The sequence below is a fragment of the Haliotis asinina genome, chromosome 14 (assembly GCF_037392515.1).
Source record: "Haliotis asinina isolate JCU_RB_2024 chromosome 14, JCU_Hal_asi_v2, whole genome shotgun sequence".
Lineage (NCBI taxonomy): Eukaryota > Metazoa > Mollusca > Gastropoda > Lepetellida > Haliotidae > Haliotis > Haliotis asinina.
The window spans coordinates 13921380-13940789 of record NC_090293.1 but is presented as its reverse complement, the minus strand read 5'-3'; the positions used below and the strand labels follow the sequence as shown (position 1 = coordinate 13940789).

The 19410-nt window shown below is 38.4% G+C and overlaps 1 protein-coding gene across 2 annotated transcripts in view; it reads left to right on the top strand.

Moving 5' to 3' along the window:
- The first annotated feature begins 4697 nt into the window (after nucleotides 1–4697).
- LOC137261098 (mediator of RNA polymerase II transcription subunit 18-like) overlaps nucleotides 4698–19410 on the top strand; it is a 189801-nt gene continuing 175088 nt past the window's right edge. The window contains exons 1-7 of one of the 2 annotated variants that reach the window (XM_067798773.1): nucleotides 4698–4856; nucleotides 5986–6175; nucleotides 10091–10166; nucleotides 11103–11225; nucleotides 12262–12340; nucleotides 13062–13201; nucleotides 13624–15051. In XM_067798773.1, coding sequence (XP_067654874.1) covers nucleotides 5995–6175; nucleotides 10091–10166; nucleotides 11103–11225; nucleotides 12262–12340; nucleotides 13062–13201; nucleotides 13624–13678 — 654 coding nt within the window. In that variant the 5' untranslated portion in view covers nucleotides 4698–4856; nucleotides 5986–5994 and the 3' untranslated portion in view covers nucleotides 13679–15051. Of the gene's footprint in view, nucleotides 4857–5985; nucleotides 6176–10090; nucleotides 10167–11102; nucleotides 11226–12261; nucleotides 12341–13061; nucleotides 13202–13623; nucleotides 15052–19410 lie in introns of those variants that run through there. The other variant, XM_067798774.1, reaches the window with a different exon arrangement.

Genomic DNA, 19410 nt, shown 5'->3' with positions numbered 1-19410 from the left:
AACAGAAGCAAGTTTGAACAAACTCGCTCGCCTAAGGTGTGACCACACTTTGCATATGTGCTTCCTTGTGGAACAGGACGGGAGTCAAAAAGCCAAACACGATCACCCACCCAAGGAATCTCCTTGCCTAGCGTTGACTTCAACAGATCAGTGTCTGTCTGTGTGTGTCTATGTGGGTTTTTTTAAACATCCAGATGGCAGAATATACATAGATATAAATTATTAATTATTTGTAGAACCTCGGCTAAAGCATGACTACAACTTCATGGATCAGCCAAACATCACATTTTAACACAAGTGTCATACGAATAAACCAGGCATGGAAACAAGAAAAGGAAGTCTTTATGGAATGTGGGAATTCTCTCCTAAGTTTTGATGATATCTGGAAAGGTTAGGTAGGATGGTGGTCTCTTTCGAATAAAGAAGAATGGCCGTTTAAGATAGGTTTGGAATTGGCACAGTTTTGGGGGAATATGCATACTAGTAGATCTCTCCTGGGTGAGGTTTCGCAATTGAAAAGATAACGAAACTCTTCTGCTATAGCAGGCGAGTTACAGAGAGGACCTTTAGAGAGAGTCCTTTAGCTCTAGTTTGTCCACTCCAATGGCCTGTTTCCACGGGGAGGTTATGGTCTGATGTTTCATCAGTTGTAATGACAGCGTCTTTGGCAGATGAAGGTATGATTAACATGCAAAAGACTTTGTATTGACAATACTATAAGCCTTAAGAACTTGGAGTGATGTATTTCCTGTTTGAAAGAACTGGCCCTTTAGAATTCTTTCAGTGTTCGAAATTATCCATGGGGTGGAGTACCCTGATGGGTTATTCCAAATATGGTTTAAACCAATGTTATTAAACATACGCTGTATACAGGTTAGCCCTGGGTAGTCATTGTTGTTCAAGACCCGTGAAGGTCCGTATATCTTGATATCTAGAGGTTCTCTACCTAGTTCCTCTTATACCATAACATTTGGTGTAGACTTTAGTATGCCTGCAGCGAGCTTAAAAAGGTTTAGGTGTACTTTGTTCAATTGAGTGTGGGCTTTCAAATCCCCCAAATTCAGATCCATATGTTAAAATTGGAACATAAAGAGTGTCAGATGCTTATAAGTATGTCTAGCGGTAAGTTGACATTTCGAGACTTCCTGAGTAGAGCACTAGGTATATGAATCAACTATCTCTTAACAATGTCTGTCGTAAAAGAAGGTATGTTTTGGTGATATTGCGGGATCGCCTCCAAACATAACAACTTTAGTTTTCACAATATTAATGTTTAACTTCATCATAATACAATACTCGTTAAAAGCATTTAAGGATTTCCAACATAGTTTTGGTTTTGATTATTTCAAAAAATGGAAGAGTATATGAAGGACAAACATTATCAGCAGTCATACAGTGTTTCCGAAATCCAACCCGTGAATGTCCCGGGGTAGAATAGGCTTTCAGCAACCCATGCTTGCCATAAAAGGTGACTATGCTTGTCGTAAGAGGCGACTAACGAGATCGGGTGGTCAGACTAGCTGACTTGGTTGACACATGTCATCGGTTCCCAATTGCGCAAATCGATGCTCATGTTGTTGATCACTGGATTGTCTGGTCCAGACTCAATTATTTACAGACCGTCGCCATATAGCTGGAATATTGCTAAGTGCGACGTAAAACTAAACTCGCTCGCTCGCTGTTTCCGAAATCCAGTCTGAGCAGAAGATAAAATCTCATTCACATCATCCTCCTGAGAGGGTACGTAAGTCCACAAACATTCACAGTAAATTTAAGTCTACCAGGATTTTAATCGTAACATTCATGTTCTTTTAATTTCGGCTAACTTTTCATACAATCGCCAGCAGCTGAAGGGATGGTGTAAATCCAACTAGGGACCATGCAGGTAGCAAAGGTACTGTAAGTCCCCATGGTTCCTAGTGTGGTGATCTACCTTCTGTTGTTGGCGATCTATAGCCTGTTTTTATATTGTATTGTCTAAATAGTGCTATTAGTTTTAACTTTCCATGCTAGTTTTAATTGAAATTGTGATATTCTAGTTGTTTTACTGTCCTTCGTTGACGGGTTTTTATGATTTATATATGCTCTTTTTCATTGTTGAATGTTCTCGTCACGATATGGCTGAGATATTGCCGATGTGACGTTAAGTATTAACTCACTCACTCATTCACATCAAGGAAATTAGTAAGGCGGTTATATAGTATTCTTGTGAACACGAGGGGATACCAAAAAGTTCTAATTATCACCAAGACTCATTCAGGGTAGAAACGTATTTTGCTTTCGTGTCCGTATGACTTCCCTACATAGCCACCATCCCGAGTTACACATTTCTCCAGCCGTTTCTTTACCTTGCACATACCTGCTGAACAGAAGTCTCCAGACTTCATAGAAAACAAACCCTCCACCTCTTGAATGACCCAATTCGTGTCATCAAAACGACGTATACGAAGTGGGTGCTTCCTCTCTGGATCATTCAGACCGACCCACCATTCGTCCATGTTACAAGACTCTGAAGAAATGTTCTTCATCCTGCTCCAATGCCTGTCGTGACATGTTCCGTAGAATCTGTCTTTGAAGAGGGACCAATTAGCGAGGAACTCCAGCATGCTGACAATTTGGACATGTACAGTTAGTTATGAATGATGTTCCATATCTCTAGTCGGTGTCATGCAGTTTCGTATTTTTAGATCTTCTTGAACCAGTGCCTCGATTTTATTCATGGTGTCCATATCGTCAGTCACAGAGGGGAGTCCACTTCTTGGTTCATCTGTGAGGAACATGTGACCGGTTTGGAAATTCCTGTTCCATCTCTCAACAGTGTCATAGGATGGGTTATCATCGTCAATTCGTCGTGCAGTGCTGCCCTTTACGTTCAAGAAGCTTATTTACAGCTTCTCCATACTTGGGGGGTACTGGTGTGTAGGAGCAAATAACACAAGACTGGATATAGTGAATTAGATAGTTCACGGTCCATTAACTAGACAAGGGTCATTGACGTTATACAGTCAAAATTGTATCCTGATTGCTCAGTATCTTGGTGATAATTGAAACTTTTTCATACCTCCTCGCAATTTGCCAGGGCAACTTAGGACTCGGAATATATGTTTTAATAGAAACACAAAATGTCGGTTTCATCTGAAATGAGGCCACAGTGAGTTGGTGGGGTACGTTAACGCCTCCTCCAAACAAGAAACCATTATCCACATGGTTCCCAACACGATCACCAGACCTCGACCCTATTCAAACACGTGCGGTACAAGCTGCAGACACCCTGTCCCGGGAACACCTGCGTGGTAGCCTTATGGTTAAAGCGTACCGTCGTCAAGACAAATATCCGAGTTCGATTTCCCACATGGGTTGGTTCTATGAGCCATGTTCATTTCTGGCGTCCGTGGTATTACAGAAACAATACTAAAGACGACTGAAAACGAAACTTACTTCGCGGTAACTCTGTAACGCTCTTACTGAAGAGGCGAACGACCTTCCTTTGGCAGCGTTACCCATTTACCCATTCCCATGTACCGGGATTGTGGCGGTGGGGTAACCTAGTGGTTAAAAACATGGGACTGATTCCCCGTATGGTTACTATGTGTGAAGCACATTTCTGTGATATCGCAGGAATATTGTTAAAAGCGGCAGAAAACCATACTCATTCGCATACCGGGATCAGGAATCGACAGTGTCAGGCTGTAATTAACTCAGTTTGACGTCTCATCAAGTTCTGTCATATTAAAGGGGGATTTGATTGACTTTTGGCCGCATGTTCTTTTTGACACTGTCTGATTGACTTTTGTTCATCAAACGTTTTCACGCAATATTATCTTGCTACATCAACGTATGTACATATAATCAGTCTAAGTAAGCTTAGCCTCAGTACTTTACGTTACACTACACTACTAAGTAACACGGGGACTAAGTTTACTTAGACTGCACAAATGTTCAGATTAGTATTGGTCTTCAGGAACCCCTGCGAGCAAGGGTCGACTAACATGATCGGATGATCAGACTCACTGACTTCGTTTGCACATGTCCTCGTATCCCAGATGCGTAATGGTCATTGTGTTGATCATTGGATTGTTTGGTTCGATTATTTACAAACCGACGCTATAAAGCTGGAATGTTGTCGAGTGCGGCAAAAAATCAACATACCAAAAACATGCTCATAATGGCACATAACACGTAAATGAAGATCCTTCAGATGCTGAGTAGTGTATATCATCACAGTGTGTGGTAATAATCTGATATAATAATCGCTTATCAATAAGTTGGTTAAGTCTTAGTCTGTTCTTACTCTGGGGTCAGAACACCAGTTACAAAAAGTCTCATCATCATTCGGTGTCACAAATAGCAACACGTGAATCAATTATCAAAATTGTATTTCTTTGCCAAATTCTCAGCATCAGTCGATTACGATGTCTTCTCAACACAGAAACACTGAAGTCTTAAGAAACAACATATTACTCTCATGGGCGGATACTGCTTTTCCAAATTCCATGCTCAAATTGCATTTTAAATAACACCAAACTGAATACTATTTACACCGTTTACTATGTATTTTATTAAATGTACATATTCCGACCCTTTTCGGCCCATTTGACTGCAAACCCGGGAGGGCACGATTCATCTTCCCCTGTTTTCACTGAAGTTTCTGAATGCGTGCCTCTGCACTCACTCCAGTCGCGAGCAATTGAATGATTACCTCCCTTTGAAGAACTCTTTCAACATGAAAATAGGCATGCACACATTTCCGTTTTCCCCATCAAAATAAACACAAAGATAGGATAAGTGTATTTTACTGCATTTTGCTGAAATTGGGGTTTGCATCAACTTCAGGATATTTGTTGGAGCTGTGAAAGGTATTTAGTAGAAATATATTCTGTCGCACTTGGAATCTTTCTTACCGGTCACTGAAATTAGAACACAATTGAAGAACAGACCCACGAAAAAAGAACACTTCGGGATGCTATGAGTATGACTGCCGATTTCTGATGCTGTGACTGCTATTTTAAACACTTGGTGACCGTTCTAGCTGATACGCGAGTTTTGTATCAATTTGAAACAATTAGTTTTCCATTACAGGTTTCAGTTTTCGAGACTAATGTTGCAGGTTTAGAAGTATATTTCCCTATTTTGGTGATTTTTGTTCTGTTTTGGTGTATCCCAAAGCGAGCTGAATTCGACGTTCTGGTGATTTCGACGATTGCATTGCTAGCGCTGTATCGATGAAGTACGTGCGCGATCGTAGTGCACAAACAGTTTCATCGGTAGGGCGAATGATCAGTTCCTGTCGTGAGACATTTTATTGACAATTGAAATCAAGAAATTAAGTTATGTAAAGAGCAAATAAACAACAATATTATTTACCCTCGATCGTTAATACCACTTCAGATGCAAAATCAATTGCCTGTATAACAAAAAATAGCGAGCAAAATTCAGCAAGATCGGTCGTCTGTAAGTGACAGGTTAGGTATGAAACAGGAAGCCACGTGATCAAAACACTCTCTCGCAGTGCGGAGGGAAAAGTATGGCTCACCGTCGAAAACACATACAAAAATACCCGGATGTGACAAGCGACTACAGTTTCGCCGATACGATGTTATGAACGCTATTTTTGTTGGAAACACATGAAACTATTTTGTGAAATAGATGAATATACCTGTATCACTCAAGGTTAGCAAAATCAAAACTTAAAATGATATTAAGGATAAAAAATACGTTTTTGTCTTATACCGTCGAAAATCCCTAACACTGGGATATATGAGCTCAGTTTTGATGATTTGTTCACCATTTGTATAGTAGGCTTGATTGTATCCTTCATCACACATTCTCTTTAATATATAGCAGATCCATTTGGATAATGAAAGGATACATAATCATGCAAGGTCATCAGCTTACAGTTGCTATTGAAAATGAAGTGAAAGTTTGTATGTAGAGCTTGTTATACACTACTGTTTGTAGTTTGTATTGTTGATGTTGTCTTTTCAGTAACTTGTCATGGAAAGCACGTACAACCTCGGTGTGAAATATCACATCACCCCTCAGCAGGAGTTCCTTCTACAGGGCAGCATCAGTGACAACTATCGAGAAATGCTGCTACATCGACTACGAGGACTCTGTGACAATGCTGAGAACACCCCAGAAACCTTCCGTGACCACGAGATGGTGTTTGCCCTTAGTATGTTACTGTTTTGATCCTTTAAGTGTTCATAATAAGTATGAATTTTGAATCTAAGGATGTTCTAATTTATAACTCTGACTGTAAGGATTATCACATGGAACACTTTATTTTCTTCTTCAGTTCAGAACATTGCTCATTTATCAATATTCCAAAAACATAATCATGATTATGCTGTTTATGTGTATATCACTCATGAGCATTGGGCCATGTGGTTGAAGTGCTCGCTCATCACGCTGAAGATCCAGGTTTGATGCCCCTGATGGGTACAGTGTGTGAAGCCCATTTCTCGTACCCCCTGCCATGATATTGCTGGAATATTGCTAATTTGCTAAAGGGGATGGAACTAAACAGATTTGCTCACTGGTGAGAAGCATGGAAGCCTTCTTCCTGTGCCACCGGAGGTAACTAAATAACTCTAGTCTTGTCAGACTTAGCTGAAATTTTCCTACTTATGTTTTGGCAGAACTAACATGTATACCTAGTCCAATGAATTTGGCATAACAAAATTAACAGCCAGTTAGTGAACTGCCCAGCAGATATAGGTCTACTGCAGGCTTATTCAAAGTATGTGTATCGTGATCGAAGCATTGAACAGATATTTTCAAAAGAACTTCAGGTTTTTAGTCAAAGTGCTCAGGTAAGTTAATGAACTTCAAGATGTCAGGCGCATATTACTGATCTTGATTACTTATCAGATCATCTTATCCTGGCCATTATATTAATCTTCATCATTTTCTTCAAAGCAAACACAAGTAATGTGATAGATGGAATCTTATTAGACCATAGGAAGGATTTAACTCTAAACAGCTAATATTGATGTTAAAATACTGTCAGAAATAGGAAAAAAAACTGTTCTAAGGTTCCTACTCTGCATCCCTCAATTTTACACAACTGCAAATAGGTTATGTCAAAATGGCTCACTTCAGCCTAACTGGGCATTCAGTGAGATGCATAAGAGGATACCCAGAAAAGCATGTTTACTTGTAAAGTCAGGCAAAAGTTACGGATAGTTGCTGGAAACAATAAATCAGACTACAGATGGCAATTAGCCAGGTATGATGACAGACTGTCGACTCCCCTGGCATGAAATGCATGCCCTGCCAACTGACACAAGGGGTCATCTCAAAGATATTTTGTACTTTATCATGTGTGTTGAAGATGTCTTATATGTTGCTTAACTTCGGAACTGTCTTTATTTCATGAAGTTTATGTTAGAATATGTATTAGAGTATGATACCTGACACCCATAGAAAAGCATGACAGTTAATGTCACAAAATATGTAGGTTGCATGACCACCCAAAGATCCCACAGGACTTAATATTGGTGTATATGTTAAAGGTCACATGCAACGTAAAACACAACTTTGCAGATTCTGGTACCTTTAGGTATGCACTTACCGAAACAAATCATAAAAAATGCCAATTCAAGCTATAAAGTTGGAAAAAACGCGATTAAAAAAAAAAGCCCGCGAAATCGGAGTTCAAACGTTTCACTAAATTCCCCCCAGCGCTGGTGGGAAAACTGGTTCCAACAGCTGTGCTGCGCTGCGTCCATAACGCATGCGCAGTAAATAGGTTCGCGGAGCTTGAAACAGTATGCATGCTCGGAGTCTGAGGTCGTGAGCAGTAGTCTAATCTTGGTTGTGTACACAAACAAGTAAATAATCTACTCGTTACGTAAAACAACTTGTTGATTGTAGTAAGCAGTTTCTGTCACAGAGAAAGCTGAGTGTCTGGTTTATTCACACCCATATGTCTGTCTGCCTGTCTGCTAAAGACAACATGCAATACACAGCTTCAATCATTGACCACGTGCAATTTGAACTTAACACCTATCAGACTATACGACCTAAAGAAAACAAGTTGATTTATGACTCGTGCACCCGAGTCCCGTGTCTGCCACATTATGTAATTAGGCATGTGTGATACATACGACATGTTTTTATGTCTGTGGGTTGCAAACAAACTACACTCATTTTTTTCGGATGACTGAATCTGACGGAAACTGGTGCAAATTCTTGTCACTTTCAAGTCCTGCTTTGTACTTTGACAGATGACAGATTCCAGTCACGCAGTAGTTTACTATCTCTACTGACATGATTTTTTATTGGATCGAGCGCAAATTCAGAGGACATGTATTTTCCAAACCCAGCATCTCTATATACATTCTTCATGGATAACGACTTCTTTTAGTGTATATGATTTTGTTTGACAACAGTCTATGAATCCATACTGAAATGACGCATCAAATACACAAAAAGAAGTTGTTATCCATAAAGAATCTTACTTTCTTGTGACTGGCTATACTTCTAAAATGCCCACCAAACAGATCATCTGTCTGTACACACAATGAACCCTCAGCATATCAGCAAATGAAACAGCCAATCGGAAGCCGTCGTTACACTTGTGTGCACATCCACCCGCTATGACTGGGTTCGGTCTCCCGAGCGCTTTGTTTCGGGGTAAGTAAGCCCAAGTACAAAATATTGCACTTTTGAATCGCGATTGTACGCTTAGAATTTTGTTTATTTGTTTATTTAAAAGCATCAATGTATATTATATGTCATGAATAAGTGATAAATGTGTTTTAATTATGTTTGATTTTTTGGTTGCATGTGACCTTTAAGACATGCTGTGTACTTCTCTACTTTAATTCCCCTGAGGGTTTATCGTATGTGTATGCCCCAGCCCAACCCCAACCATTGTGTGCTTCACGAGTCCTGGTTTTGCTTTTGAGATGACCCCTCCTACCTGTTTCTTTTTATAGTGATAATGAGACTCCATGGTAGCTACATCCTTCATAGTTTCAGCATCAAAGTTATTATTTACATCAGCTATCACTAGTCATGAAGCTAAGACTTATTTCAAAATGAGCATTTTAAAAGTTCTCTTTGTAATAAAATATAATTGCACACTAATATGCATAAAACCATGGTCTGTTCCAAATAAGTCACTGTGGACTTTGAAAAAATCCACATTGCTCATTTCTGCACTAATCTCTGCTTAGTAAAGTCCTTTTTTCAAGTTTCTTATCTCCAATGATTTCCAGTGCAACAAAATGTACCAAATGCTTTCATTTCTTTTAGCTTCATGTCATACTTTACAAGGTGAAGTGTCTTAATAGGCGACCCCAAAAGTGCCAAATATTCTACTAAATGCTTAAAGTTTTGTGGGTTTGAATGGTTTTATATGTAACTTTTGGAGGAATTAAGAGTCCACAAATGGACCATGTGGACCAATCTTTTCAGAAAAGTAAGATTTATGAATGTCAACTTCTTCTTGCAAATAACTAAGTCAAAGGATTCAGGGAGCATAAACAAACATCAAGATGGGGTACATTCTTTGAGTATCCTACATCCTGTGGGCAAAACAGCAATACAGTTATTCCTTTTCCACATATGGTTCAGTGTTGAAAGTTGTTCATTCTGTAGCTCAAAGTTTATGTTTAAGCTTTGTATAGTTTAGCGAAGTTTCAAAGTTCAATGGTTCCACCATTTTCATATTATGAAATGCCTTCTACTACATGCAAATTGATTGGTTTGCCACAAAACTCTTGCCAGTAATGACGTAGGAAAGGGGTACAAGTCTTCTCACAGGTCATGGAACGAGACGAGTAGGTACGAATGGATATTTTTTGTGTGAGGTAAGATAATGTTTGATATCTCAATCTCACAGTAGGTTAACTTTGTTAATTCAAACTTACTAAACCTGCAGTCTCACTGTTAGAATTTTGTGGCAGTAGGGTAGTCACGCGGTTGAAGCTCATCATGCCAAGGTTCCAGGTTCTAGTCCCGGCATGAGTAAATGTGCCAAGCACATTTTTGGTTTCCTGTACCATTATATTGCTGGAATATTGCGAAAAGTGGTGTAATTTCTATCTTCTCTGTGTTAATTTTTGCATAACTGTTTCAGAAGGATCAGCACAGCCAAGCAGTCACTTTGTGTTATTCAGAGTCCGACGGGCATTAGATCATCCAGACACTCCTTGGTAAACCATCAGCCTACTATTTGCATTATGTTGTGTGATAAAACAGGTTTTTTAGGCATGCTGACGTATTGGAAGCCTGGTCTGAATTACAAGCCCAAAGTAAATATGAAAATCACTATCTCAGCAGACAGTATATATGGGCAAATGATAAGATAACAATTGGGAAAAAAACAGTAGTATATGACCACTACCTACAATCAAATGTAAAAGTTATGAATGGTTGCTTAAAAGGTGACAATACATTTCTTTCTTATAAGAATTCGTAGAACTGTATGGGGTTAAAACGGATTTCTTGAATATACAGGACTATTATCTTCAGTGAAATCATACACAAAACAGAGCTCTTCCAAAATTAATATTCAGAAAGATTTACCTTTTATTCCTCCTAATTTGGAAATACTACTCAAAACTAAGACAGGATGTAGCATTTTTTACAACAGGCCTCTCCACAAGGAAACTATAAACGAAAACCTGCTGTATAAAAGTAAGTGGAACAAAGAACTGAACACAGGTATCACACTTAATCTATGGAAAGCAATAAAATTGGCCTGTCCTAAATAATCCATGAAAGCGTTAGGTTTTCACATGAGCTGCTCAGGAAATTGGTCCTTGGCAGATGACAGATCCTCAGATATGACAAGGAAGTGTCAGTCACGGGTTCATCTTGTCCAGATTTGATGTAGCTGGAATATTGCATATTAAAGATTATAAGTGACATGGTATTGTGAAGTGAAGCTTACAACATTAAAATGAAACCGTTTAGGGACATTTTTATGAATCAACTCCAAAAAGGAAAAAGTTGTGCTTTTTTAAGAAATTGTAATCATGGTAATCCCTAATATATTATTTGTTGCCTGTATGTCATTTAAAGTTGCCATTCACACTGACAGTAAATTCACACCTATTTGTATCTAGTCATGTTGTTTATTTTACCAGGTATATCCGGTACTGTGGTCAGACTGAGATCGGAGATAAGACAAGACCAACACTTGTCCGAGCATGCTTTGATGTGGCTTGCTCTGAAAATGTTGTCCAGTTCCTGAATGAAATGGGATTCAGGTAAGTCTATCCATATATGCCTGAAGGTTGGACAAACTGTTACACACTACAAATTTGATATAGAAAGAGTGTTATACATGGCACCAATTGTATACAGAATACAGAGTTGTATTCTTTACATGTCCCATGCGTTTCCTGTTTCAGTCAAGATATCTGAACATAGTATATATTTGATGTCGGAACAGACATTTTTATTTTTGATTTCCCTTTTCATTCTACATTTGTTCAGTCAAACTTGCAGTGTATGTTTTTCATTTATATTTTTTTGAGCATACAGTATGCAGTATTTTATGTTCAGTAAAACCATGAATAAAGCCAACAGGGGAAGTTTTACTGTTAATAAGGAGAATGATATGAATATATGGTGGTGGTCTGTTAATTATCAAGTCTAGACCAGTCACTCTAGTGATCAATGGTAGGAGCATCAATCTTTGTAATTAGGATACGATGACATGTGTAACCTTAAGAGGTTCAAAATTTTTTCTAAAAGCCACTTGTCACAGGTCATGTGACTTTAAGAATGTGACTTGTCCTAATTTTCTACTTGCCATGATTTCAAGACATACTGGTTATCATGGTGATGTAATTATGAAAGAATAAATCAACATGGTATTTGATGTTAATATTTACTGGACTATCTAATCGAAAAGTGATAAACAGAGAAGAAATATAACCTTACTTTATTATCATTAGCGAAATCTAATGGCTACATTTTGAGCAGATATAAAATGAAATGAGAGTTCATTCGAAGTTTGAAACTGTGACAGGAAATGATCTAGTAGCCCATAGCCAAGTAAAATACCATTATTTGATTGCCCCAAATGAAAACTAACTTGTCCCAGCAATAGGACTTTTGAACCCCTGACCAGTGAACTGACCATGCAATCACATCATTCACCTCTTACAACAAGCATGGGTTACCATGGTTACTGAAAACCATTTCTAACCTGGATGTTTATGGGTCATATCTACATAGACTTTTAGGGTGTTTAGTAAATATACCTATTATGTATACTTTCATTGTACATTGCTTCAGGTTGGATCACGAGTATGTTGTTCATGGCTGCTTCTTCCACAAGGGAAGGATGAAGGTGACAGTGTCCAAACTCTACAGAGTAGGCAGCCATTGATTGAATTTGTCACACTGTAGTAAACCTATACTTAGTTAACAATAAGAGAATCTGTTTCTTTTGCCAAGAATCTGTTTCTTTCGCCATGTTGTTTTTCTGCATAATATATTTCAGACATAAAAAAAATTAATTAAAGCCTATAGACTGATGTTTCAGAGATGCTACAATCTGTCAATACTGTTACAGTCTGTCTCAGTCATGTTATCCATCCATATTCTGATTGTACAGGTTACAGTCTTTTCCCATCATGACAACCCTCCATCTTCTGTCTAGTGATGATAACCCTCCATCTTCTGTCTCGTCATGATAACCTCCATCTTCTGTCTAGTCATGATAACCCTCCATCTTCTGTCTAGTCATGATAACCCTCCATCTTCTGTGTCAGTCATGATAACCCCCATCTTCTGTCTCGGTCATGATAAACCTCCATCTTCCATCTCAGTCATGTTATCCCTCCATCTTCCATCTAGTCATGATAACCCTCCATCTTCTGTCTAGTCATGATAACCCTCCATCTTCTGTGTCAGTCATGATAACCCCCATCTTCTGTCTTGGTCATGATAACCCTCCATCTTCTGTCTAGTCATGATAACCCTCCATCTTCTGTGTCAGTCATGTTAACCCACCATATTTAGTCTCAATCATGTTAGCCTTCCATCTTCTGTCTCAATCATGTTAACCCTCGATCTTCTGTCTCTGTTTGTAGATGTTACAACCTGGCAATACAGAAAACAACAGTCAGGAGCCACTGTCTCAGTCTCATTTGGTGGAGCTTAGTGTAGTGGCACCTTCAGGACAGGAACAGATTGGGGAAGACATGAAAAACTTTGCAGAACAACTTAAACCGTATCCTTCCATCAGAAAAGTCACAAGCATGCTTGTATGGCTCCAATTAAAAGAAATATTTAGCCATGTTAAGGACATTCATTTTTATAAGTTACAATTTGGTGGTCACAAAGATTATCAAAACTTTCAACTTCCTAATTGGCACTGCTACTAATGAATAAACTATATATCGGTACGCATTGGGTACACCATCAAGTAATTCCAGTTGAAAATTATTCCTGAGTTTTAAGGATTTGTATGTTTGGTACAAGAATGATTATGCATGTTTTACACCATTTCCTGGGAACACATTTAATGAAACAGGGATACTTTTGTCAATGCTGACACATATGAAATGTAGATATGCTTTCATGCTTTTACAGTTCTTTGATACCTTGTTGAAGGTGAGATCATTGTCCCAAACTGACCTTGACCCTTCTCAGATTAGTTCATCTGGAGAAAATAGACCACAGAATGTTGGCCAAGACCACACAGTGATGTTGGTGATCATCAGAAGCATCCAAGGCTTTTACACGACATTCAAATGTGCATCCAGTGTGCAGAAATGTAGAGAATGGAAACAGAAAAACAATTCACAGCATCCAGAGGGAGACTCAGTAAAATTCTCTTCACCCGCAACACATCTATGACTTTGCTACGTGTTTAGTTGTTTCTTTTCTCCATCATTTCATCCATCAGCCCGCATGATCAATGATTCATTCCAGAAATTAACAACCATACAATTCTCTACACCATTGCTTCACAGGACCCTCACATTCCCTGCAAGGACATTTAGAACTAATAGCTGGGAGTCCCTTGGACCCCTATGTTTCTGAGTCGAGGTAATCCCCTGGCAGCCAGTAATATGGATTTGTGAAACTCAAACTTACAATTGCTTATATGCGCTTAGACCATGAAAGGTCTGCATTATCTCTGCAACAATGGATCAGTGTGCTCTTGATTGTCACCCTCAACTCCCTTGGGAGTATACAACACAAGCAGGTAAAAGAAGGTTAACTGTCACCATCCACTGCAGTCAACACACCAGACATCAGAAAGAGTACACGAACTACACTGCCACTTCATTGAGAAGTGACCTGTGAAGGTCCCAGGCAGAATAGGCCTTCAGCAACCCATGCTTGCTATGAAATGTGGCTTTGCTTGTCATAAGAGGCCACTAACGGGATTGGTGGTCAGGCTCGCTGAATTAGTTGAAAGGTCATTAGTTCCCAGTTGCGCATATTGATGTTCATGCTTATGATCACTGGATTGTCTGGTGCAGACTCGATTATTTACAGGTCACCGCCATATAGCTGGAATATTTTTGAGTGCGGCCTTAAACTCATCTAGCTCACTCACTCACTCATTGAGAGGCATTATGGCCTGGATAAGTAAGGAAGGATGACAATATGTGGATGAACAACTTGTGTATTTTGGTGACAGTGACATGTAGGTGCAGGCTCCAAAAAGTTTTCAAAAACACTTATTATTACTATTCCCATGCTCGATAACAGTGTAAGAACCTACACCGAATTGTCGCTCTCGCTGTAAAGAAGTTGTCCATATTTGGTCATCAGAACTAAGCTACTGTGTGAAACAATGTCCAGTAAGGTTTATTATTTTGGTATTTTCATGATATTGACCATGCACAATAATAACATAATAAACAATGAATGTTTTTTCAAGAACTACGATGACACAAGCCTCATCCAGCGACATGGCGTAAGAGATACGTGCTTGTGCAAAATTTGTGTCGCAAAGAATTCTGATCTGGAACGTGTTTCCCACATGTTGCTTTCAAAAGTATTCTCTGAGGGGTTCAAGTCATGATATGATATTGTAATAAAATGTTATTTTCAGTATTTGTAAAATTGTGTTCTGTGGTTATTTATTTTAGGTGACTTTTTGGTTCTTAGGACCTAAGTTACTACATAAAGGTCATTGTCATTTGAACAAATCTGATGCCACCTCCATGGAAGGGGGCAATGGGTAGACAAGAGGTTAAAGCATTCACTCATTACACAGGTTCAAATGCCTTCATGGGCTAAATGTGTGAAGCCCATTCTGGTGCCCCATCTGTGATATTTCTGGAATATTGCTAAAGGCGGCATAAAACCCAACTCCCTCACTCCATGAAAGGTCATGTCACCTGAATCATCAGTGAAATTCCACCTCATCTCTTTCAGAACTTGGTTGGGTTCTTGAGTCAAAGAGAACAGCTTCCTCGAACAGTTCTGTATTTCTTCTTGCTTCAGTGCAGAACTTTCTGTCTTGATCAGAGTGAATCAGTGACAGGATTTTTGTAAGGGCAGCATGGGTGTTGATCTCAGTGATGTGTTGTATTTGATACCATGGTCAGCTATTATGGTTGTGATTTCAAGGGCTGAATTGGCTGTTGTCCCTTTTATACCAAATTAGACAGAACCTGGTAGTATGTTGTAAATGACTAAGATATGTCAGAATTCTTCTTGCAGTAAACATATCACTGAATTCTACTGCAACTAACAGTTAAAGCAGACTCATCTAGATGGAACTCGTCAAAACATATCCTCTTAAGAATGGGATCATAAATTTCAAGGTTAGTAAAAGTGTATAAGAACAAACATAACAGTAAATGTTCTATGCAAGAATGTCTGTATCACTCCGCACCAAATCATGCTGCGCACAGTACCATCAAACACTAACAAAGAGGGATTTTGACACTTCCTGGAAAATCATTCTAAGATTTCTGTCAGACTTAATGATTCTTCCTGTAATTCTACTACAAATTACATGGTTTGATCCATTGTTTATGTATGATCTGGCGATACTGTGACTGCAACATGTGAATCATCCACAAGCCATTTCCATTCTGAAAACAGGCAGGCTGTACTACAATGGCTGACATATGCAGTGTTTGATAGTTAGGCATTAGGACACTGTTGCTCAGGGAACATCAAACCCAAAATGCTGGCCATCAAACTACAAAACAAAAACTAACATCTTGCCACTTAGTTTGATGATGGGTTATTAAAAGTTCAATAGGTGATCGGGCATCTAGGCCCATTTACACCTTGTCCATCATATAGGTTTGCTAAGATTTAAAATTTAACTTAGTAGAAAACCTGCCACATGCTTAATGTTAATAACCCCATGAAGCAGAACTTCATGGCGAACACTATTCCTTGAACATAATCCATCCAATGAGATGTCAATATTGAGAGCTGTAGAGATTCCAAAATTCAGGGATGAGAATGGAAATTTTCATTTACAGCTGAAAACTAGTCGGGGGTCTGGGGGCCACCGGCCCCCAGCCAGGTCCAGGGCGGAGCCTGGTCGGGAGCCCAGGGGGGCAAAGCCCCCCGGAAGCTCCTGGGATTTTGGCATTTTACACACTAAATATGGCTTCTAAAATCAATATTAACACTGTATATATATTAGACGTTTCAGAAAAATGACCCTGGGGATGTAAAAAAACGCGGATTTCCGCGGATCCGCGGAAATTTCTCATCCCTGAAAATTGTCCTTCATTGTTTTACATAGTTTCGGCAATGTCATAAATAATGTGCCACATAATCAAGTTGATTACACACTGAACAGTTAGCAGAAATGTCTCTCTTAATAATATTAATACTGAGATATGCCCCAAGAGTAGAATGACAGACAAAGTCTTAATGAATGTGAAACTCTTGTATATATTGTAACTATGACTTTATTTCATAACAAAACAATATTCATCTGTATACATGCAATACTGAGTAATAACATCATCAAAATATGTATGCATGAATACAATAAGGAAAATACCCAAATGTATGGTCTTCGACTAGAGGTCAACTCATAAAATGAGCAAAAACACAAAGTAATATTTTGTCCTTGAAAATTATACAGATATCATGATTTCCAATAAAATGAAAAGAATGACATTTGTGTTCACAGAAACTATGTCCCTAAGTGACTGAAAACATCTGTACAGAGTTGTGTCCCTTAGACATGCAAGGAACCTATTATCTTGGGTTCAAACCCCATTTTACTGTGATTGTTTCTCAGTTTGTCAGCACTATAAATTGATCATTGGTTGATCATTTGATCAAGTGTAGATATCTGAGACCGGCATTAAGTTCTCGCCATACATTAACATGACAAACTAGCATGTAACTATGGCAACAGACCTACTGTTTACAATAGTATTAAGCCAAACTCTTCATTATTCTTTCAGCAAGCTGTGCCAAGTTATTACTAGCATATATTAAGAAAAACAAATAATGGAACACCACATCATCAGTGTTCCTTCATTTATTATCAGATTTCCAACACAGCACAATTCCAAGCTGGTAACTTCAAAATGTTACCATCCCAAATGGATTTAACCAGACCCGACACAAAAGAAAGAACTCAGATGTGTGGAACATCTAAAATTTGCCCCAGACAGTCGGGCTGGTAGCTGTAAATTTCATCCGTCCGTCAGAAATTTGGCCTGTCAGACAGGCCTCAATTCATACCCTGGTATATGTTGATGAAGTTTCATTACTTATCAGGTGTACCTGGAGGTATAAAAATATTTATCACTCAGACAACCTCTGATATGAGATGAGAAATGTCCTACATGTAAACTGTTATACATAGGATTATGATTTCTCTGTAAAAGAAAATTTCAATTACTGATTACACCTAGGAGGGGCTGAGTGGGTTGGCTTTATGTGGTAGCTATTAGGTGTTTCACTCTTTGAGAGTGGGTTTGAATCCTGGATCTGAGACCTAAAAACTTACAGGAATCTGTACTTTACTGAGAAAGTGTAAAGAGTATTTTACTTAGAAAGTGTAATCCTAAATGCAACATGTTACATTGGACCACTTTCTACATGGCATTGTGTATTCATATAAACAATAGATATTCACTGTCATAGACGTTAACAAATGAACAATACATAACACATTTCAGCAATGCTGAAGGACAACAAAATCAGCCTCTGTAACCCCCATGTCATTTAAGCCAACCTACACTGACCCCTGGATCCCTGGGATCTGAAAATATCAACAATTTACTTTCACTAACATTTCTAGATACAGAAATTTTAAAGGTAGGACTTACCAATTTTTTAATACATTGAGAACTTTGAGAGCTTTCTTGTTTTCAATGTTGAATTTCTTAAAAGCTCAATCACAATCCATGTTTTTGATGTCACTAATCAGTGAAGATGATTTGTTATATGAGCGCTGATTGGTCCATTTGACTGAGTAGTATGGCCTAAACTGGCCTATGGAAATCAATTTGTGAGCGAGTTTTGTGCAAACGCTCAGCAATATGGCGGCAGTCTGTAAATAATCAAGTCAGGTCCAGACAATCCAGTGATCAAAAGTATAAGCATCTATCTACAGGTGTCTACCAACTGAAGATCAAATCTAATCTAGATCTTCCATGGCACATGATTGGATCCATGGATCTTAGGGTGGAGAAGAGGTATGAAAAATGACAAGCCATCAAAAAACCATAGTAACATATAAATTTTTACAACATCAGGAAATAACAGTATTTAGTTTTGTCATAAAGTGGAACAAATTCATTTTGTGTCAATAATCAAAAGCTCCTCTGATGAAAACTGGTTGCGGCATGCCCACATAAACATTAACTTACATAAAAGGACAAAAACATTTCTCAAACTTTCTTCAACATAGATATGAAATTTCCCTGACTAAATTTAGTTGTATTCTTTTTGAAGAAAATATTATGCATGTCGTATATTCTGACAAAGTCGAATAGAAGAGCTGACCACACTGTGAAAGGTGGATCAGAATGCTTACTGTATACTCTGACAAATAAGTAGGGGAACCTGAACTTTAAATTTGGCTAGGAAGTATATGCGTTAACAAACTTTCAAAAGAAAGACATCTTATGAATGCACCATAATTTCTCTTGATCACCACTTCTAAACACAACACATGGGATACACATGCACTAGCCCCATACACATGCATGGTGTGTCATTCTTGAGTTTGACGCTTTTTATGAAGGAATCAGTATGAACCATTAATTTTGACAATTATTTTGCATCACATAGTTGAAAGTATTTGTTTCTAGCTGTTTTTTGCTTGTTTCATTTTTTTAAAATGAAAATCGCACACATGAAAATTTCAAGCCATACACCAATCATCATTCAGGAGCGATAGCTGTACAAACAACTATGGCTGTAGGGAAGTGCAGTTTGGATGAACTCTCGAAACATGCATTAGTTTCATATCATTATTGATTA